This window comes from Poecilia reticulata, linkage group LG10, assembly GCF_000633615.1.
Source record: "Poecilia reticulata strain Guanapo linkage group LG10, Guppy_female_1.0+MT, whole genome shotgun sequence".
Lineage (NCBI taxonomy): Eukaryota > Metazoa > Chordata > Actinopteri > Cyprinodontiformes > Poeciliidae > Poecilia > Poecilia reticulata.
Window position 1 is genome coordinate 24,076,534 of NC_024340.1, and position 22,503 is coordinate 24,099,036.

The 22,503-nt window shown below is 39.6% G+C and overlaps 1 protein-coding gene and 1 long non-coding RNA gene across 2 annotated transcripts in view; one reads left to right on the top strand and one right to left on the bottom strand.

Moving 5' to 3' along the window:
* diaph1 (diaphanous related formin 1) overlaps positions 1 to 11,478 on the top strand; it is a 105,857-nt gene extending 94,379 nt beyond the window's left edge. Inside the window, exon 27 of the mRNA XM_008420919.2 lies at positions 9,618 to 11,478. Within this exon, the coding sequence (XP_008419141.1) occupies positions 9,618 to 9,802 (185 nt within the window). The 3' untranslated portion in view covers positions 9,803 to 11,478. The remainder of the gene's footprint in view (positions 1 to 9,617) is intronic.
* Positions 11,479 to 14,264: 2,786 nt separating this feature from the next.
* Positions 14,265 to 16,028, bottom strand: LOC103471335 (uncharacterized). Its single transcript, XR_534629.2, has 3 exons — positions 15,927 to 16,028; positions 15,539 to 15,800; positions 14,265 to 14,762 (listed from the first exon to the last, which is right to left on the bottom strand). It is a non-coding gene; the product is annotated as an uncharacterized LOC103471335 (long non-coding RNA).
* Positions 16,029 to 22,503: the final 6,475 nt, after the last annotated feature.

The window sequence follows — 22,503 nt, forward strand, 5'->3', positions numbered from 1 at the left end:
TGATAGACTTTACGCAAAGAGTTCATCGCAGAGGCAACTAAAATCAATCAAATAAAAGATTTTTCTCATGGACAATGAACTAAATGCGTCTTTTGTCTAAATGCGTATTGATGAGTTACACCTTGCTTAGGAAGTTCTGTTTTGACAGGTAATTTGACAGGTAAAAATAGTCCGGGTCGGACCAGAATTATTTGCCTGATGGTGGCTCGGGCTTCTAATGAGTTTACATTTAATGAGTTTGGAGCACACAGAGAAAACCTAAAGAGAATGTGATCTACTTATTGTAGTTTAAGTAGAGGAATAACAGCTGACTGTTGAGAGAGGAAAGAAATTAAAGTGCAGATCCATTAGGCAGAAACAAGCGCAGTGCGCTGGGCAATAAATGCTCATAAATGCTCCACCGTTACGCTCCAATTAATCACACGAGATGACAAACGCCAAATATACAATATATAGTTACACTGCTTACGTTAATGGTGTTTTAAAAACAAAACCAGTAAAAACTTAACTGAGTTAATATGTCAGATTCCCTCCTCACCCTCGTCTTGATAAGAACAGAGAGCAGTCCGCTGGCCCCCCCTCTGGCTCCGCCACTGAATATGAGATAGACCAACTTGTCCTAGCCACTGTTTAAAAGTGAGAAAGCCAGGAAAACATGCCATTCAAYTAAACCAGATCTATGTTGATTTTGCAGAGTTGAATCAGCGCTCTGCAGAGTCTGTTTTGTCCTTCTCGGGTAATTTAACTCTTTCAATTATTTCAATAAGACATTGGGTAATTTTAACACTTGAAAAAGTTAAAACTACTCAATGTCTTGTTGAAATAACTGAAAGAGTTAAATTAATTCTGGAAAGGCCCAAATAGACTCGGCATAGTGCTGATTTACTCTGCCAAATTGGCTGTTTACTCTCAGCAATTATCCAAACATTTGTACATTTGTGCAGCAATATGGCCTTCTGGTCAAACCACGTCAGTGAAATCAACAATGAAAACACTTTGGACAACAACTTAACTTGATTGTTGTTTCAGGCAAGTTATGTGTTACCGAACAAGTTAGATAATGTCCAGCGGCCTTTAACGGTAAGCAAAGGAGACGGTATGTGTGTGTGTGTTCATTCACATGCAGTTTAGTGTGTGTTCTCAAATTGTAGAGGAGTGTGTGCAACCCAATCCGTCCCTCAATAGAAGCCAGATGTGAAGCTTTGTTACAGCGCAGGATAGCTCAAAGCCAGAGGGGCAGACTGCTCTGCTTTTTTTTTTTGTTTTCTTTTGATCTGAATTCTTTTAAACTTCATTCTTACTTATGCTTTCATTTTAATCTGTAAATGTGTTTACATATTGTTGTTGACTTGGCTCTAGCAGTTGTAAAACTCATGCTGTGGTTCCGAGTTGACCTCAGTTAGGAAATATTTGAGTGCCGAAAGCTCTGCAGTAATAAACAGCGCTGTTGCATTTCGTCCAAATTCACTGAGACAAAAGTGTGGGGCGAACTGAAGGGAGAAGAGAACGGGAAGTAAAAAAAAAAGAAGAAACTGGGGCCCAGTCTGGGGTTCACTCAGTCACCCAAAACCCTGTTTGGCCACCTTACACTCCTTTACAGGAAAAACTTGATCATTTATGTGAGAGAAAGAAACGAGTTTTCCTCCCTTTATTATAGGAGGATGATCTGGGATGTCTCCTATTCTACACTGTCCTTTTTTTTTTTTTTTTTTTCTTACTCTTCCCAAGTTGAGAGTTTTCTGACTCTTTTGAAGCTGGGTTATGGTTTATTTGCAGTCTTTGTGAGAAGTTTATATTATCCTCAGCCATGTTTAAAGGTCATGTTTTTAGTTACCCATGTTGTGTTTGGAAGGCATGAGGCCAGAAAACCGCTTTGCCAACACTAGAGGACGGTATTTTGTTTTTGTGTGTGCAAGTTTTACTGGATGAGTTGAGTCAGAGGTCTTTATTTAGTGAAGCTGAAGGAGGAGATTTATCTTTATTCTCACTCTGCTGACACATATTTGGCAATTTCTCTCTTTTTTTTTTTTTTGGAGCCTTGACTGCCTCCTCTGCAGAATGTGAGTGGATTTTGTAGATTTCAACAACTTACGGTAATATAAAAACTCTGGATTGTTTACTTAAAATCCTTTTGGAAATGATTGTGAAGTTGGGACATCCTCAACTTTGACAGCTCATAAGGGAATCATGTTCATTTGATGCGATTACTCATCCTTTCCAACCCCTCCTATTGTGACACATAATATGCAATATAGCCAGTTAATGGCTTTGCTGCAATCTAATTGCTTGTCCCTGCAGCTAAAAGCATTATTAGTTTAATCCTTGGTGGTGCAGAGTTTGGCATCATCAAATGWGACACAAACCGTTTCCAAAGACCCCAATACGTATTTATTTAAGATGTCCTGAAGTGAAGCTGTGTGTTTGATATTTTTAAAAAATTGATTCTTGTCACTTTTTACATGTTTGAAATGATAACATTTCCAAAATTGGGGCAAATTAGTTAATGTCAAAGCTCTGTAGCCAGGACTAAAGTGACATYACTGATGGGCYCCAGGATTTACAACGCTTTCATCTTTGTTTCTGTTACAGAAATGAATGTTTAAGCTTTTCTAAGAAGTAGGCAGACATCTTCACATAATAACATTAGACTAATATAAATATTTGGCCATATAATGCTGTCATTTCCAGGCAGAGTTGTCTTTCCCCTGGATTAAATCCTGATTATTTTAATCACTGTGAAGAACATGTCCTGACCCCRAACTATTAAAACAACAATTATTATATATATTTTTAAAGTGTTTGGAAAATTTATTTTGAAGAAGCTGATTGTAGTTTATAGCTTATATCAATTAATCCAATAAAAATAACCATTTTGTTAAAAACATGCAATTGTTTCTCATATTGACTGACTGTTGTGCCTCATTTGGATTGGTTGGAGGACTTGCATCTTTCTAACAAGGGCAACATATTTTTACTCTAAACTTATGAATCTGGACTCTGATATTTTTCATTCTGATTTTGTTTCTAATGTCTGTCGGTATGCGAAGAGTTCCTCTCCCCTTTATATCCACCACTCACAGCTGCAGTGACTGCAAGCACCACTGCTAAGCAATAAAAGACCACCGAGGACCTATTGAGTGTGTCGTCATGCTCATTGTGTCACTGAGGTTCTACTGAATGGTGTGCCACGAGGCTGCGGAGGCAATCTCCCCACTCACCTTTGACCTGTACCTCTGATCTGTGTTTATGTGCATGCGGGATCCTCAGCTGCCTACCCTCCGTCTGTCTGCCACCCCCTCCTTCCTTAAGCACAAAAGGATAAAACACACACGCCAGATGCTCGCATGCCGATACAAAGACATGCAAATGAATGAAGCTAAACGCACATTAAGAGGATGGACGTTTTGTATGCAAAACGTCTAAGCTATCAACTTCAAATCTTTAGTTTTGAAATGTTTCTGATTTTTTATATATATGAATTCAGACTAAAAAGCAGCTCTGAGAAATCAGTTGATTTGTGTTTAGACAGGATGTCTATGCTTTTTCAGCATTATTCAAGTCTAGATGAGTGTGGGAAAAGTTGAGAAGCGCATGGATTAATACTTGTATTTGGATTCTACGTTCTATTATCTAAATGTTATCCTCCTATTCTTTCTTCTTTTTCTCCTCCCTAATGCCCTTCCGTCTTTTTGTTCTACCTTGTGCCATTCCCTCTTTCTTTTGTCTTTTCTTCCTAATGCCCTGCCTCTATTTATTATATTTGCCTGTGTGTCTTCCTTTTATGTTTTTCTGGTGTCTACTTCTCCTTCATTCTTTTTTTGTGTCTCATCCTTGTCCTATCTCCATCCCTTCCTTGTGTCTAACCCTTATATCCTTCCTTGTGTATTCCTTCCCTTTATTTTTTATTATAGGAATGTGTGCTCTAGAAGTCTTTAGAATATAAATACTAACGTTAACTAAGACTTTAAACACAAAGAAGTCTCAACTTTCTCAATTTGAGTCTGGAAAAGCTTGGATGTTTTCCATGAGAATGAATAAGAATCCTGTTTAGGATCAATTAAGTGGAGGAATGTTGTGTCTAAACACACTATAGACCCATCTGCTGGGTCATGACCCTCAGTGCACAGTGCGACATCCAATGACAGAGGCGACTTCCTGACAAAGTACCAATCACAACAGAGAGGAGGAGATAAAAAGAATAGCAACAATAGAGAGAGGCACACGCTGTCTGAGCACCGTCTGTAGGAATGCTTTCACAGATGCTCCCAAACACCAGCTACCAAACAGACGCGTAAAAGCAGGATCAGTCCAACTGGACCAAGATCGTCCATCAAGCTGTGGCTGAAAAAGCAGTGACGTCACATGCGTCAATACCCACAAACACAATGAAATGCAACCATGTGCCCCAGTGGCAGAAAATGCTTAATGTTTTAGCGTCAATAGTTTCCTCAACAGCTTGCAGTGGTGCTAGGTGATGTCACTATTTCCCACAATCCTCAGCTGTAGAGCAGCTACAGTGTATTACCCAGAGCAGCCTGAGGAGGGAGGTATGTGTCCCTGGTAAAATGAACACGAGCTCTGCCCGCATCTGCAGATACACCATTATCTTAGCTGCATCACCATCATTATGTTGTCTTGTGTGTTTCTGGGCCATAAACTGTCTGCACAACACAGAGCGGAGGTTTAAACCACATCTTATTCCCTCGTACTTCCGAGAAGTTTGACTTTCCTGTAATCTACTAAAGTGGTTTTTGTTCTTGAAGTACAAAGATGTCTGAAAAGTTTGCGTTTAAGACATTAATAGAACAGTGGGGGACAGAAGAGGTTTCTTAAAAAAAAGCCTTGTATGTACTTGGAATAAAGAAAAGTGTCTGAAAGTCTGAAAAGTGGGGAAGACAGACATAAAAAAAGCCTTTAAAGATTCTGATCTTTTTGTTTGGTTTTTAAAATGTTTTCAGCTTCTTGTTCCGTTGGAGTTACCTAGTTGAAGCTAAAATACAAATTTGTAAAGCAGTGTTAAATGTTGTTTTAGATAGACTCAACTAAAGTGGAAAAAAGGCTGCTACTTATACAGATCCAGTGTAAAGCTCTTTTCTTTTAGTAAGTTCACTAGATAAACAGCACCAATTTATCCCACAAGTTGTCTGTTTTTTGTTTTTTGTTTTATTTCTGCATGACTCTGGTATCAAATTTAACCAGTTCGACAACCAAAACAAACCTTTCTGAAACTAACTGAACTGAATTTGAGTGAAAAAGGAGCCAATAGCTGGAGAGAAAAACTTCAAAAGCGCTTTAAGAAATGCTGAGGAAACGTTGCCCTAGACCGCTGTAAAAAGATTACGAGATGTAATGGAAGCATCATTTAAAGTGAAGGACAAAAAGATAACTTTGAGTGCTATTGCCTATCTGAACATAGCCGCAGAGCATCTCTCATCCAGATTATTGGTTAGCGCAGGAATCACAACACGTTGTACACTAGAACATTATCTCTCATCAGGTGCTCATTACTTCGTCTCCTGCAGTGTAATGTGTTGCAGACTTTTTTCACTTAGCTTTTTGTGCCACAAAGCCCCCTACAGTGTGCAAACATTCACCAGTAAACAGACYATCAACAGCCTTTATCAGTCCAACAGATCCTGCAAATGTGGTGCATCTACTCAGCTTCACGCCAACCGCATGGATCATTTAGTCCACGTCCGAACTGGTGACCATGTTCAAACTGCATGCACTGTGTTTAGTAAAGCATGAAGAAATACTGCAGCGAGTTTTGTATCGCAGTTCTATAATAGTGAAAGACCCATAATTGGTTTCCTAATTGAATAAAGTTTGACATTTGTAAAGACATAGTTTGTCTTCTCGGTTTAGATGGCTATTATAATAGTTCCTTTTACAGGCTGTTTAATAACCTAACCTGGAAAAACCTACTAGATTATAATTTATGTAGTTAAAACATGATCTTGATGTTCGGAACATGACTGTACTCAGTTCTTAGTAGACTGAGCTGTAAAACCACAGGAAAGTGCAGAAAATACTTTTCTTTTTTTTTAGGAGACATATTTGAAACGTACCATTTAAAATGAGAGTTAATTTCCCTTTTTTAATTGAGCGTTATTTTCCTTTTCGTRTCTTTTGAAGTTATCTCAACCCTGACAGCAACACACAGTCGCTTCTAGTTTTAAGGACAAATTTAAGTTTTCACCAGATTTCTTTTGTCCAAATTGGGAAATGTCTAAAATTTAAAACCAGTTAAAATGCTAGCTGTATTCTGGGAGTCTTTTTGTTCTCCTCTGTGTTACGCAAGTGTGAACCACATTAGGTTACAACTATACAGTGGGGCAAAAAAGTATTTAGTCAGCCACCAATTGTGCAAGTTCTCCCACTTAAAAAGATGAGAGAGGCCTGTAATTTTCATCATAGATGTACCTCAACTATGAGAGACAAAAGGAGAAAAAAAAAATCCAGAAAATCACATTTTCTGATTTTTAAAGAATTTATTGGCACTATATGGTGGAAAATAAGTATTTGGTCAGCTACAAACGAGCAAGATTTCAGGCTCTCACAGCCGTGTAGCTTCTTCTGTAAGAGGCTCCTCTGTCCTCCACTTGTTACCTGTATTAATGGCACCTATTTGAACTCGTTATCAGTATAAAACACACCTATCCACAACCTCAAACAGTCACACTCTAAACTCCACCATGGCCAAAACTAGAGAGCTGTCAAAGGACACCCGAAACAAAATTATATAAACCTGCACCTAGCTGGGAATACTGAATCTGCAATAGGTAAACAGCTTGGTGTAAAGAAATCAACTGTGGGATCAATTATTAGAAAATGGAACACTTACAAGACCACTGATAATCTCCCTCGATCTGGGGCTCYACGCAAGATCACACCSCGTGGGGTCAAAATGATCACAAGAACGGTGAGCAAAAATCCAGAACYACATGGGKGAACCTAGTGAATGACCTGCAGAGAGCTGGGACCAAAGTAACAAAGGCTACCATCAGTAACACACTACGCCGCCAGGGACTCAAACCTGCAGTGCCAGATGTGTCCCCCTGCTTAAGACGGTACATGTCAAGGCCCATCTCAAGTTTGCTAGAGAGCATTTGGATGATCCAGAAGATGACTGGGAGAATATCATGTGGTCAGATGAAACCAAAGTAGAACTTTTTGGTCAAAACTCTACTCGTCGTGTTTGGAGGAGAATGAAAGCTGAGTTGCATCCAAAGAACACCATGCCTACTGTGAAGCATGGGGGTGGAAACATCATGCTTTAGGGCTGTTTTTCTGCAAAGGGACCAGGACGACTGATCCGTGTAAAGGAAAGAATGAATGGGGCCATGTATCGTCACATTTTGAGTGAAAACCTCCTTCCATCAACAAGGGCATTGAAGGTGAAATGTGGCTGGGTCTTTCAGCAGGACGATGATCCCAAACACACCACCCGGGTAACGAAGGAGTGGCTTCGTAAGAAGCATTTCAAGGTCCTGGAGTGGCCTAGCCAGTCTCCAGATGTCAACCCCATAGAAAATCTGTGGAGGGAGTTGAAAGTCTGTGTTGTCCAGCGACRGCCCCAGAACATCACAGCTCTAGAGAAGATCTGCATGGAGGAATGGGCCAAAATACCACCAACAGTGTGTGAGAACCTTGTGAAGACTTACAGAAAACGTTTGATCTCTGTCATTGCCAACAAAGGGTATATAGCAAAGTATTGAGATTAACTTTTGTTATTGACCAAATACTTATTTTCCACCATATTTTGCAAATAAATTCTTTAAAAATCAGAAAATGTGATTTTCTGGATTTTTTTCTTCTCCTTTTGTCTCTCATAGTTGAGGTACATCTATGATGAAAATTATAGGCCTCTCTCATCTTTTTAAGTGKGAGAACTTGCACAATTGGTGGCTGACTGAATACTTTTTTGCCCCACTGTATGTCTTATTGCAATATTCTCTTAAATGTTCAGAGCCTGAACGCACTTGAGAGAATAACCAAAATACTTTCAACATATTTCAAATCATCATATTTCTCTTCTTCTATTTAAACTTCTGTTTTTTTTTTGTCTAAATGTGTCTGTTTCCCATGCTGCTTCCTCTTCCTCTCCTCCTCGGCTCTCAAGAGGAAGAGGAGGAGGATGAAAGAAGAGAAGCTGCGTTGACGGCCTTTGAAGAACTTTTTCTCAACGGGTTTAAACATGTTAGGACTAGCTCGTCACACATGAAGTCAGCCACACCAACATGTGCYGTTTCTCATGGTTTTTGGGTCATTTGCATAATTTCTAATTAGCACATTTTTGAGTAAGAAGGGATTGAATTGGCTAAAAATAGGGTGAGAGAAGAGGGAGTGTTTATRATGGGGAGAGATCTGTTTCATACAGGAAACGGTGGAAGGGGATTGTTGCTACATTAGCTGATATGAAAAAAAAAAAAAGATTACAGGCCTAAAAATTGCAGCTCTGGATCCATACATGTTTCTCCTCTCTTTCTTTCTGTAGACTCGGTTTTGTCTCTGTCGGAGCTAGTTCTGGAAACGTGCTCGGTAAATCTGTGTGGAGTTTCTTTTGTGTGTCTTGCATCTCGTGTTGCTTGTTAAACCTCGGTTCATTTGCATGCCTATTTTTACTTACAGGACTGATGTTTGCTTTTTGGTTTTTGCATTGTTTGCGTGAGGAGTGGAGACCTCTAAATGTTCACCTGGTGTAAAATAACAGCAAACACACAAGAGCAATCTTCCACTGACCTATATAGCTCAAAATGGCTGCTGCTGTACAGCTGTCCTCCTACGCAGCAGAGTAAAGAATAGGCGGAGGAGAGGAGCGATAAGGCGGCTGCTGCTATGTAAGGAGATAACTGTAAGCAGGTAGATGAATAAAAAGACGGCGTCCTCAGGGTCCGATCTGTCATACTTATTCTCTTCATGAAATTTCCGTCTTATTTCTGTCAGCTCTCGTCATTCCTCTCAGCTTATTCCCCCTCTGACTCAAGTCTCTGTAGCCATTTTCGTCTCATTTTCATTCATCCCTCAATGTTTAATCTTCCCACAGCATGCATCATGCTGCTGTTTAACCCGCTGCCTTACCTCTTGGATTTTGCATACACCATTTCTGTTTGTTCCTCTCAACAACTCCAACTCTGCTTTCTCTTCTCCCACTTCTGCCTTCTTCCATTTTATTCCCTTATTTTGCTTCACTATATCAACAACAGATTGACTTTGATCTAGTAATAGCACTGAGTTGTTCCAGATATTACATTAATGCGCTTCTCATACAAACCAATATGGGGCTTTCGTCTGTTTTGATTAAGTTGAGTTGTGAAATGTCTTTTTGACCTGCTCTTTCAAGTCATCTCTAAATACGATGTACCAGGGTTCCTACACGATCTGAACAATGTTTAGGAACCCCGGGTAACACGCTTTAATGCTTTTCTTATTTTTATTTATTTTTTTCCCCATTTCATTTTGTATTTCTGCAGTGAGAAAATCTACTGAAAATCTAATTTATTTAGTTTTATGTATATCAATTCATCTTCTACATGTAATTGTGCATCAGCACAATTAGTGCAGATTCATTGAGTTGTTTTTTGTTTTTATCTCACTTTGTTGTTTTCCTTTCTCAGCCAACCACCGGCGAGCTGGTCAAGCAGTGACCAACATCCTGGCCAAAGAGCTGATGCAGGAAGACACAACTTCATCCAGTAAAATCCCCAAAAAGAAGACGAAGTCTGAAAAGGAGGAGCCAAATCTAGAAGGAGCAGAATCCTTGGAGGAGCTACTGGACCCTGTTCCCTCTCGGTCTAATTAGGACCTCCAAGTACAGAAGTTTTTTTTTTTTTTTTTGATATATACATTGGTATTGAAAACAGTTTCTTATCCAATCCAGGGATCAACAGCAACATGGCATTATTTTCCCTGATCCCTTTGCTTGCATGGATTATTTTCAGGACTTCTTTCCTGCTCTGGGTTAGAGAGAGGCAGAACCAGAGGGCCGACCTCTCGCCTCAGCATCAGCTTCTGAACGTTTGCCAATTTCTTTCATCAGCATGCACCTAAAGGTTAAAGTTTTGATCAAAGGGCCTTTCCCAAAGACTTCCTCAGGACTGAATCACCTCTTTTTATTTCATGTCAGAAATTACGGCTTATTTCCAGGATGTCTGAACAGTAAAAACTTTTTTTTTTTTTTTCCCCCAACAAGGTAAAACATACTTCTTTGTAACATTTTGCAATACTGTGCATCTGTAATACTTTGTCCACATGTTTTATTGAAGTGCCAACGAGTCTCATAATTTCACTTGCAGGTGTAGTCCAGTTGTAGTTCCCACTGCAGAGAGCATATGGACCAGATMATTACGCTTCACCTGGGTTCATCTTGTAGACAGGATTTACCTCACTTGGTGTGCATCAAACAGTTATTTTTGTACATATAAAAACGTAGACCATAATCTAAACTGTAATGGGGAGTGAATTTACATTGAAACCAAAAAATAATTTTCAATGTGTGGTTTCATACAGACATACTGCAGCCTCAGTAGTTTGCATTCCTCTGTGTTTTTTGTATACCAGAAGAACTTGAGTGTGAAATTATCCGCTTATATTTAGTTTTGTGTGTACAAATCTGTGTGCGTGTGTTTGCTTGCAAGTTTCAGTGTTTGCGTGCACATGTGTGTTGCCATCTGTAATTACTGTACAATACCAACCGGGCTGTCATGAATGATGATCTTGTGGTCTTTCTGCTGAGAGTATAGCGCACTGGAAAACAGCCCAGAAACTGCTGAGACAAGTATCTGTGTTCACTTGTTAGTCTGTCTGTTCTCCCACTGAACTGCAGCCGTCGTCTCCGGATGTCTGGCCTCGCTCCTGTTTGTATTCTGCAGCCTGCAGCAGACATGTTGCCATGATGTTTTGGTGTAAGACCTGACAGGAAGCACGCCAGGTGATGTCAGCTGCTCAACACAGCTTCTCCTCCTATGCAAATCCTTCAGTGTAACCTGCAGCCCAGTCAGTCAGTGCAGCACTTATATGGTATGTTCTGTAAAGATGAATGTTTACTTTTTTTCCCTTTGTTTATTTTGGGAGAACGTGGCACTTAAAGGTCATGAAATGGATTCCAGTGAAGCACTAGAGGTGTAGTAATGTCTGAGTCTGGATCTAGTGCTTTATTTTTTTAATCTTGAAACACAGGAAATATCCACCTGCACAAAATATCTCATTGCTGTAATTAAACCGATATAACTGCTGTGTTAATGATTTTCTGTGTTCAGGTAGGCAGCACTAGATTGTAAGCTTTCAACAGTAAGAACATCAGAACACCACTGGAATATTCTGCCTGAGTTATTTCTTTTTTTCTGTACTTTTTTGGTCCTTCTATAACATATTTTGTCCTAAATAACCTTTTACAATATTTTTTTTTTTCAGTGATTGCTTTACACAATAACATGCACATTCCTTCTGTAATTTTGAATTAAAATGTCTTAAATTAAAGTGATCGCTCTTTTTTTTTTTTATGTTTTTTTTTGTTTGGTGATATTTTCTACCCGTATACTTTCCTGTTTACCAATAGCTCTTTTCTTTTGGGCTCTCAGTAAATTGATTATGACATGTTTTTTGCAGCTCTGCTCCTCCCTCTCATGTAAACACATTGTGCTGTAAAATACCATCCAGTCACTGCAGTCTGGCCTTTTGTAATTTTATGGCCAAAAGGCAGCACAAGAATGAGTAAACAGTGGAGTTGATTATTTCTGCAGATAAATCCAAGGATTTTCCACGGCTCCAGTGTTTCCAGAGATATTTTTCCAACATTGATTGCCAGTATCCAACAAGACAGCCTCCTCTTTGAGTGTGTGTGTGCAGTGAGAGATATGGAAAATTACTCTGCAGCGTCATTGATACATGATATTTTTTTATTTTTTTCATTCATAGACATTTCTAACTGGTTTTCTTGTTTTTACTGACACAGTATTCTTGAAAGCCAAAATACTTATGTGGCTCAGTAGAGCAGAACTTTGTTCAGACCAGCAGGCTACACGGGTTTAGCTGGCTTTTATTTCTATACGCAGCTCTCGTTGTGGATAACCTTACTTTGGCTCCGATTGAAGAGTTGAGGGGCAAAAAACGGGAAAAACATTTTTCACACTTTCTCCATATTCAATAAATGCATCAAAATGTAAGAACTCCCACCAGTTTTGTATCATAAGCGTCAATCCAACAACAGGATAAAGTTTAGTCATTTGCTGAAATGCATAGATAATCTTAACTCCATTTTTTTTTGGCAAGTCGTGAGTTTTGCAGCAAAGAACCTGTAAATAATCGGTTTCTTGCTTTGAGTTTTGTTTTTTTTTGTTTTTTTTTTCAAAGGGAATCAAGCAAAGCTTGACTGGTACAACTTCAAACTCTCTCCAACACAACAGCCTAAAGTTTTCTGTCAGCGGCACAATTTTAGACTGTTTCAGACCAGAGTCGCACTCTGCAGCTCTTTAAAAATGATTTAGTCCATTTACAAGAACTCAAGAATCTCCAAATTTATTAGAACAATATATCCTTATTCTTTAGTGGGAGTATCTAGAAATAAAACTATCTTGAAGATCCTGCTGGTGGAACATTGTGCATAATTTATTTATTTATTTTTTCTGCTCTGAAAAAGTGGACGCAAAACTGTTTTTCCTGACGGGTTTAAATAATTTAGTAACAACCTATTCCTGGAGCCTGCAGCTACTTTCTGTACATGTGCTTTCTATTCTAGATGGGGTTACACATAAATCCTGTCTTGTTCTCATACATCCTGACCTCTTAAATTAGCCAGAAAAACTGAATTCAGTGTTACCTTCTTTGACAGGCTTTTTCAGACAAGACTGTAAATTCTGCTATCTTGGCGAAGCCCGACTCGCTTCGCTGATGTTTACTAGGCTGTAAATTTACAGAGAAAACGGAGCAGAGCTCCATGTTTATGGATAGATGCGAGTCCCGTCAGAGGGACTTAAAACCACAAAACTCTTGTTAAACCTAGAATTTGTCATTTTAGGAATGACCCATTTTACACTCACGGCAGTAATAATTTTAGAAGCATTCTTCAACAGCGCACGTTTTTATGCAGTTTTTTGCAACCTGCTGTGCCAGTCTCGTGCGAAAGGAGTTGTGCGTTTCAAAGCCGTTAGAGTAAACATCCTGGAGACGTCGACTCGCGCTCTCATGTCTCTCCCTTGCATTCTTCAGGGACCCRAAGCTTCCTTTCACCCAATTAGCAGGACCAGTTAACGCCACCAGAAAAACCACAGCTTCCTTTAATCCTTTATGACCTTCCGCTTGGCTCGCAAACATGAACGCCAGAGGGCAGAAATCGTTCTGGCCCAACACTAAAGACCATTTTAAGATGATATTTAATAAATTCCTTATTTTTAGGGTTTCTTTGTCATACTTGCTGATTATCAGAACATGCATGTAGATGAATATTTTTAGTCTTGATCCTCATTTAAGATAACGTGGACAGTTTTTGATGGAAATATGCTTTTGATGTTTAATATAAGGATTGTACCCTTTGTATATTTTATGACGGTTCATATGGTTCGTTAAAGTCAGATATTTGAGCTTAGGTTGGCAGCGGTGATGTTGAAAGTAGCGAAGTTATAAAATCAATTTTTAAAACGTTTTTTTTTTTTTTTTTTTTTTACTTTGAACAACTGAAATTACTCATGAATCTGACTGCAAGCTATTTAATGTGCATTTAACAATTTCAGTAAGTTAATAGATTTTTTTGTTGAATGTGTGCCGCCTCCACTTGACATAAGTCCTTCCTCAGCAGCATCAGCCAGTTTCTGCAAGAGTTAATCCTAAAACGACCCTTTTAAGAACTTTGTATGTCTTTTTGAGCTCCCGTCAGGGTTTTCCCCAACATGTTGGAGAGTAACGGGTGTGGCACCAAAGCTTCATGCCACTTCACTTTTAGACGTCTCCCAGAAACATACAGCTGATCCATGGCTTTGTTTTACAGCCTTGTCTTACAATAAAATCTATAAATGGTCTTGATTGCTACAAATTTGAAAGCCTGAACTGTATTTTCACTTTCTAATTAGAACCAGAGGTCAGTAGTCTGGGAAATTTTTTGTTTTTGTTTTAAGATTTTATTCTTTTGTTATTAGTTTTGTCAAAAGTATTAATATTCATATGTTCAAATATGCTAGACTTTCACAGGGCATCCTATTTTTCTTTTTTTTTTTTTTCTTTAAACCAGATGGTCTTGCAGCATAAACGAGACAAATATAGGTAACAGGTGTAAGATGGTACTGAGGAAAAAAACTAGGGAGAAAAACTTAAAATACTTAACGTATTTATATTGCAGCTCCATTATTATTTATTCTAATAGTTTTCAGATATGAGGGTTACCAGCGATCTATATGTAGAAGTCTCATTACTATGAGTTTCAGGTCCTCCTGATTCCCAGACTCCATCATGACATTCTGAGGAGCTAGAGGAGATTGGTATGCATGTGTCAGTTTCTGTGTGTGTGTGTGTGTGTGTGTTCATGGTGTTAAAAGTGTGAAGGGGGTCTACGAGAGAAAAGGGCTCCGAATAGAAGAAAAGGGGGCAGTATAATTGGCTTTGGCAGTGCCAGACGACACAATGACAAGGCATTGATAGAGGAATGAACTCCGGGGATCAGGGGACCAATGGAGGAGCAGGAGGCTGTTTTTCACAGCCTCTGATTGGCTGAGCAGCGAGGCTGTCGGTCTCCAGGTAGCAAAGTGAATCTCGGCGCATATCTGCCACCCTTCCTGGAGGAGAGAGGGAGGGAGAGAGAGAGAGAGAGCGCTGGAAGAGCTACGACCTCAGCTGTGGGGAAAACAATGAATTTACATAAACAGAACATGTGATGTTTTATGCTCTGCGTCATCTCGTCTCTTATAGCTCCTCTTTTCTAACTAGACCAAACTCCCATCAGTCAGATTTCTCTTCAACCACTTTGGATTTTTTTTGGCTGCCATTGGCGTCACCATGCCAGGGGCTCTGAAGTAAATGTTTAGTTTATCTTTAACTTGGCTGTAAAACCCCCTCAGTGGTTCTTTCTCTCTGTCTGTTTCTAAGAACTGTGTAGCTTAAGCTGGACGTCGTTCAGCATTCCTGCTGCTTGAGGGGAGAAATATACACCGGAGTGGCATTTAAACTCCAACAATACTGACTTTTACTGACTACTAATGAAGCTAAGAAGGTTTGTTCTTAGTACATCGTTTGCATGCATCAGTGTATGTCTATCCTTATCCCAGCTCTTTACACATCTGGAAAAGTTGTCACCATATAGCTTTCCGCTACATAAATAAACTGAATTATATGAATACGAATGAGTAGATTTGTTGTTTCATTGAATTTGCCTTCAAGTGCCACTGCGTCTTAATCTTTTCCATTCAGTCCTCCTGCATCAGTCGTTATAGCTTTATGATTTCAACATGATCAGATTACTCGGCTGTTTGTAGAACATCCTCCATGTGACACACAATTAACAGTTAATTAAAATGGGAAGAGCGGTGTCAACCGATTGGCTGTGCCGCCGCACCTGTGAGTGACATCTCCATGATCTCGTGGCGACCGGTCGTCACCCTGAAGCAACAGGATTCAAGTCCAGAAATCATCTCTCCGACTCGTGCAGGAATCTGTCCATCTCAGTTCATTTATAGTTGTTGAGCTGCTTCAACTATTTCTATAAATATGAACATTTTCTCTAATTGCGTGGCCCTTTTAAAACAAATTTTTTCTGCTTGTCATTTAATTTCCATGTCTTTGTCCTTTGTTTCCTCATTGCTCGCATGGCTCTTTCCCTGAAACAAAAATATTTCTGCTGAGAAAACATTCAGCTCATCCTGCCTGTCGGCACAAACATCTGCAACTGACATCATGTTGGGAAGAGGCCTTTGATGTGTGCATGTGTGTGTAGTAAAGCGTACCTCAGACCTGAAGACATCCACCAGCATTAAATGCCATTGAAGAGCAGATGTGAGATTTGTAAAGGATGTTCTGTATTTCTGAAGGAGAGAGACCACCACGATGTTTTCTGTACAGAAATCGAGACAAAATATGACCTGTAACCACGTGAGGCTAAAGAGCTATTATTTTTGGACCAGCAGTTCCTGAAGAACATTGTTTCACTTTATCTCTTTCATTTCATTTCCATGTTGGATTAGTTGTATTGGTTGTTTATGAAAAAATTTGGTTGAAAAATCAAACTCTACAAATATAAGCTGCATGTCTAAAACATTTTTAGATAAGTTGATTTTTGATTTATTCTTGGAGTGTCTGATTCAACTAATTAGAAACATTTTAATATTTATTCTATTGTCCACTCGATGCCTTTTTTTCTATTTTATTTTTTTATCTTTTTTTAAATAAAAGGCTAAGTAATTTTGCAGTTATATTAACAGTTCCGAAAGTATAGCAAGGTGGCAGAATAAAAAATGTAAAAAATACATATTGATGTATTGACCCTTTGCACGTGACGTCACGCTCTTCGAAACTTYTTCCGCTGCACCATGACGGACGTAAAAAACAGACAAAAAAAGAAACTTAAGTTGTAATGACTGTCAAAAACACACGTAGTAGCCCAATAACGATTTTAGCTAGCTGATTTCACTTTTGAAAAAATGGTTATAGGATGCTGCGCGGTCAGCTGCACGAACAAACATGGGTGAAAACCAAACTTGTCATTTTATTGTAGAACTAATGAGGAAAGATATGGCGGCGGTGGATAGTAACCGTCAAAAATAATGACTTGTCAAACCCTCGGTTTAACCAGCGGATTTGCAGCTTTAAACACATTTTAAAAGGTAAGAACTTAAACATTAATATGCGCTACAAGTAACTATGATTAGAAAGATGTCAAGTATTGCATTGTGGCGAATTGCCTATCAGTAACCATGTTGTAGCCTRGCATATGTGGAAGAWATTGGTTAGCGTCTGGTCTTCTGTACGTTTTTAAGGCTGCGGTGTAAGGAGAAACGCTGTTTATGACAAAGTGACATAAATCATGTGGTTAATTCAGGAAAATTAACCACATGATTATCAAATCGGTAATTATCGATTACCGATAATCGATAATTACCTCGACCTTCCTCTGGAGGGTCGAGGAATGGGTCGGTTTCTAAGCTARCTATTTCCAACTTTTGTAAATACCGTCATCTAGSAGCCCCAACCAGGTGTGTCACGTTCGAAGATAAATTAGCTCGACTTGCAAAAAGTACAAGCGATGAATAAACTGGCAAAGCAASTTTGGAAAACAATTTCAGTTAGTSGCACAGGTCAATACTACCATCCCTTASTGCCGACGTCCATCATGGCACTTCAATATCATTCTGATAGGTCTCTCTCATGTTGRGGCTAATTACAAACAGTACCAGACGGATTATATTTTCTGATTTTTTCTTGTGAAGTTTGCTGTATTTTATTACACAATGATATCCAGAGAGAAACATTTATTTTTTTTTAATAGGTTAACCTCTAGTCTCTCCTTTTTTTTTTTTTCCCTGTCTCGTCATCCATAGATTATTTTCTCTGATGCTTACTGGTTAAATAAAGGAGGAAGTAGATCTTCACTGGCATGATGAAACTATGGGAAATATCACATGCTATTTTTATTTTACCTCCAGCATGCCTCGATTTTTGATGTGCTCCTTCAAAATACCAATCATCTCAATTTTTTTTAGTGTCTTCCCAGATATCATGCCACATATTAACGGAACACCTTCTCACTGAAGGTTTAAATCATTACAAGAGCAAGAACTGAGGGTAGGGGAGCGTCCATCCGGTTTGCAGGTTGCATTGAAGGCTGATGCAAACAGAGGTTACACACCAGAGGTTACAGAGCCACATAGTGCTACTTTTTACTACCCTTTGATYTTCTCACAATCACACAGGCTGCCAGTGATCCCTATAAAACCTTTACATGTGTACCAAACAAATAGTGTGGGCACCATGSGAAACATTGTTGTGATGACTTCTTGAAGGTGAAGTGTCAGAAAGAACAGAAGCTTTTTAAAGAGACAGGCTTAATTTCTAGCTGCCAAATTTCTTTTAGGCTATGTTTGGTATCCACAGCATTTTTATAGCAACTCAAGGTAACATTGTTACTTGATTGTGCTATAAAAATCCACAATGTGCTTGGAAAATACATATTACTGGCCTTTCAAAACTGGGACATGTAACTTTTATTTAAAAAAAGGTTTTGTACATATTTGTTAAAACTGTCACTATGTTGTGACAGTATGAGACTCGCTATGGGAAAATTTTTTTAACTCACCAATAACTGTGGATAAATGGTTTTCCTAAACACGGTAACTTCTTTCTCCATCTAGCAGTGCCTACACAAGGATGATTGACAGCACTACGACCTTCCACCTGACTCTGATTAGTTACGTACCCCGGCTTTAATGTTGCCTCTGTGTTACTGGTGTTGGGTAGATGTGATCCTTTAGACTCAACTCCAAAGCAATCCACCTACTTCTTATTATTTGATATTTATCAGCAAGTGTCTGAACGGAAACTCTCAGACAGAAAGTGTGCAGACATTGTGTAGCTGAAAATATTTCCGTTTAAGCACAGACAGTAATAATAGTTGTAGATTTTGTAGTAGATACGTTTTTGCCTTCAGGGGAACCAATCACAATTTAGGGCAGAGAAGGTGACGGCACCTGAGAGAAAAACACGATGGGACAAAGTTGACATGATGCTAAAATTCATGTGGAAATCCCCCTGAAGCTATTGTGTCTCCTCCAGCAGTCAGGCTGAAGTCACAAGAGTCCGACACTTTGACCCACATGAAGAGATCTTTCTTTCATGTGCTGCATGTTTGTGCTTGCAGGCCCGGTCACATGGTACGCTGTGCCACAGAGGGTTAAATTTTGATTACACTGTGGTAGAGATCATAAAAGTAAAGAGCTTTTGAATTCATTTACAATATTTGTAGCCGTGTGTTGGTATGCCTGCCCGGCCCCTCTTGCACCCTTTACATCCACACACATCAAYGGAGGTCAGGGAGATGTCAGTCAATTGACCTACATCAGCAGAGTCTGCGGCAGTCTGATTTCCTCGGGGTGCAGTGAGTTTCTGGGTGTGGTGTATCTGTGGTGCAGACACACGACTTGTAGGAATGTCTGCATTTAAGGACGGTCAGCACTTAAAAGAGGACTGCATCCACAGTGACATTTCAAGGTTAAAAAAAAAAGAAAGGAAAAACCTTAAATGACACATTCGTGTTCGCAATCCTAAAGATGAACACGRATTATTTTCTTGAACCGTTTTTTATGCTGTCTCTTTAAACTTTGACCACGTCATTACAAGAACATTTSTTGACCTTAAATTAGCRTATTTTTGTTATTGGGAGACTAAATGCTCACAGATAAATGTTCTTCAGGTAAAGTGAACTCAAGTTTTGTCAAAACGACAGAGTCTGTTAACTTTGTGCTGAATTTTAGCTTGTTATTCTTTGATGGTATTGTTTATTAAAGCAGACCTAAAATAAATGATCTCATAATTTGCGACTAATTAAAATAGTGACTAATGGGTCGTAGTGGGATCCAGCAGGAGATGAATAGGCTGATCTGGGCCTCATCTGCAGCTTCGCAGGCGATGCTTTGATCGTCACAGGAAGCACAAAGYTGAGGCAAAAATAAAAGCTCTTGATTTAGTGGTCTATCGACATTCAGATCCTCAAATATGGTCATGAGAATTGGATCGTAGCTTAAGAGAAGGRGGTCCAAGATCCAAGCGACTGAAAAGAGCTTCCTCCAAAAGATCAGCATWAGAGATATGGTGAGGAGAGGTCAGGCAGGCTTCTAGGGCCGTCCAGCAGGRAGGAGACCACAGGCCAGAACAATAACTCTGTATTCTAGGTTTCTGGACCCAAGATTTGGATTCAAAAAGTGACCYTGGGAGCAGAAATATTAGTTTCTGTACTTTTTCATGTCTGAGAAAATACTAKTCATTCAGCTTATTAATATAAAAAAATGTCATCTCAAGGCAATTTATTAAAAAATAATAATTTCATTTCAATTGAAATTATTCAATTGATGATAGGGTTAGGCTTCAAAATACATTTAAAAAATTTTAAGAAAAATTAAGATAAATAAATTTTTTCTCCTTCTGACATGAATCGAAGTGCTGATGGTAAAGTAAGACTCCACAAAAAAAAAAAAAAGCCAAAGACAATACCAAAGCACTCTGAGAACAAAAATGATGTCACTCTTTTGCTTTGTTGCCATGGTTACACTCACACGCTACTGTCAAACATGAGTATTTTCTTTGTCTCCTCTGTTCTCGCACCTTTTCCTGTGTGTTTGGGTTTCCTCTAGTTTTATTTCCCTTCACCTTTGTTCTAGTGGATTTAACGTTTTCTGTGTCTGTTTCATATATGAATTTATTTCATATACCTTTAAGAGGCTCTGCTCRACTACCTGGTAAGACGGAGGCTCAGGTGGTGGCAGAGGAATGAGTAAAAACAAAAGACGAGTGCGTAATATACACAACTGGAAGTGATCCACATAAAAAAAAACCACACACACACACATAGATGTGATAATATCACTGCAGCTCAAAAAGGGCTGGTGGTCTCTAACAAAGGACAATAAAAACTGGGCAGCGATGCTCAGTCAGGCAGAATATATGACAAATTGGAAGTGATGAGAAGAAAAGATCAGGCAAGAGACCAACAGCTAAAGTGAGATTTTCAGGCAGTTCCAGCTGGAGGTGTTTTCACTCTGAATCACTTTGTGCTGGTAACATAAAGGAGAGATGGGTCAAGAGCTCCATTTGATTTTTTTWWATTTCTYTTAAGGAAGTTACACCTCAGTGCAAAGAAGAGGATGAATGCTGCATTCTGGTCCAATTTGTTCAGACACTCAGAGAGAGAGGTGGGGAGAGGTGGGGGGAACAAGACATGCTACAAGTCTTTGTTTAGCTGCATTATAGTAAGCAGCTTACAGTCTCGCTGCAGAGCTGCTGCTTTATACGTGCTGGGTGGGTGGGTGAGACGGGGGCAGGCAGTGTAGAGGGGAGACAAAGAGGCGACGAAAAGGAGGAAGACAAAAAAAAAACAAAACAACCAGAAGACATGCAGTCCCATCATTTCCTGGTGATCTACTCTCTGCGATGCCAACGTCCCTCGTCTGCTCGCGACCTGTTTCCAGGGAGGTATCTGTCGCCCCTCCCTGTGCTGCCCAACAAAGGCGAGAGAGAGAAGGGATGGAAATGGATGGYGGGGGTTGCCATGGAAACTGAGTCTTTCGCCAGCCAACTTCATCTGCCGTTGCCTGGCGAGACGCCGCCGCAAGAAGTGGACACATGAATATTTGATCTTTATGGACACAGACAGACGAGTGCGGCACACTGCGATGATGTCCACTGGCTCCTCGGACACAAATGCAGAGGGGTCACTGGAAGAGTAGGAAAGGAGGGAGGAATGGACGGTGGGGTCAGCAAGACAGACTGCCAGACCACGCTGCTATCTGGAGCAGGGGTCTCTGTTATTTGGCTTAACAAAAGACAGGCAAGGGAGTGGAAGCAGGAAAACGTAATAAGAGGGGATAAAATAAAAGGATTTTATGAAGCAAATGAGATTTGTGCGCTGACAAAAATGCAGAGTAAAGAAAGCAAGAAGGGAGGGAGAGAACAAAGAGAGAGAGGTGGAGGGAGGGAGAGGCGGCGTACCATGAGAACAGTAAACTGGGGCACTGGAGCTGCTTTTTCCACTCAGATCTCCTCATTTTCCCTTAAACCATTCTGCAGTGTTTATAATTAATCATCTTAAAGGGCTGTTTTCCCTACAAGATAAACACAGCGATGCAAACAAGAGATTGATGATTCATGCAGGTTTCCAAATAAGAGTGAACAGATTTGACTGTACTGGATCTAAAGGCTCAGGTTTACTGGTTTGCATCTCGGATCTGGGTTTATAGAGTCCGTCCTTTTTTTCAGCATTTTTGCATTTTTATATGCATTCTCACGTTTGAGTTCACTTCCTGCAGACTGCACTCGTCCTGTTGATGAGTTTAGCACCTGTCCCCGAGCTCTCAGCCTTCAGCAGAGTCCCTCGCGACTCGTCCACACCGCTGAATTTCAAATCACTGTCAGAACATGAGCTGCAGCCCCTGAAATATTCCCACGTTCCCCTCGGTTAAGTTCATGTCTTAAAATCCAGATTGTTATCCCCCAGCGTTTAACAAGTATGTGACTTTCTCATGACTTCCTGTTGTGTGTCTGACTGCTAGTACAAGTCATCTTCACTGAGGATTTACGATGTGGCTGGAAATCTGTTCATTCCACAGATGTTTGACATTTCTGTCTGCTGCCACACAGGCAAAACTGAGCCTGAGAGAAAAGGTGTATGTCTTCATTTTAATTCAATGCAAATGAAATGGGTGAAAGTAGCATTCACTATCCATCAGGTGAAATATAGTTGCAGTATTATGGACAGGGCCTGAGTAGGGCTGAGCGTTGTGGCTTAAGAATAAAATCGCTTTTTTTTTCATTCCAGAT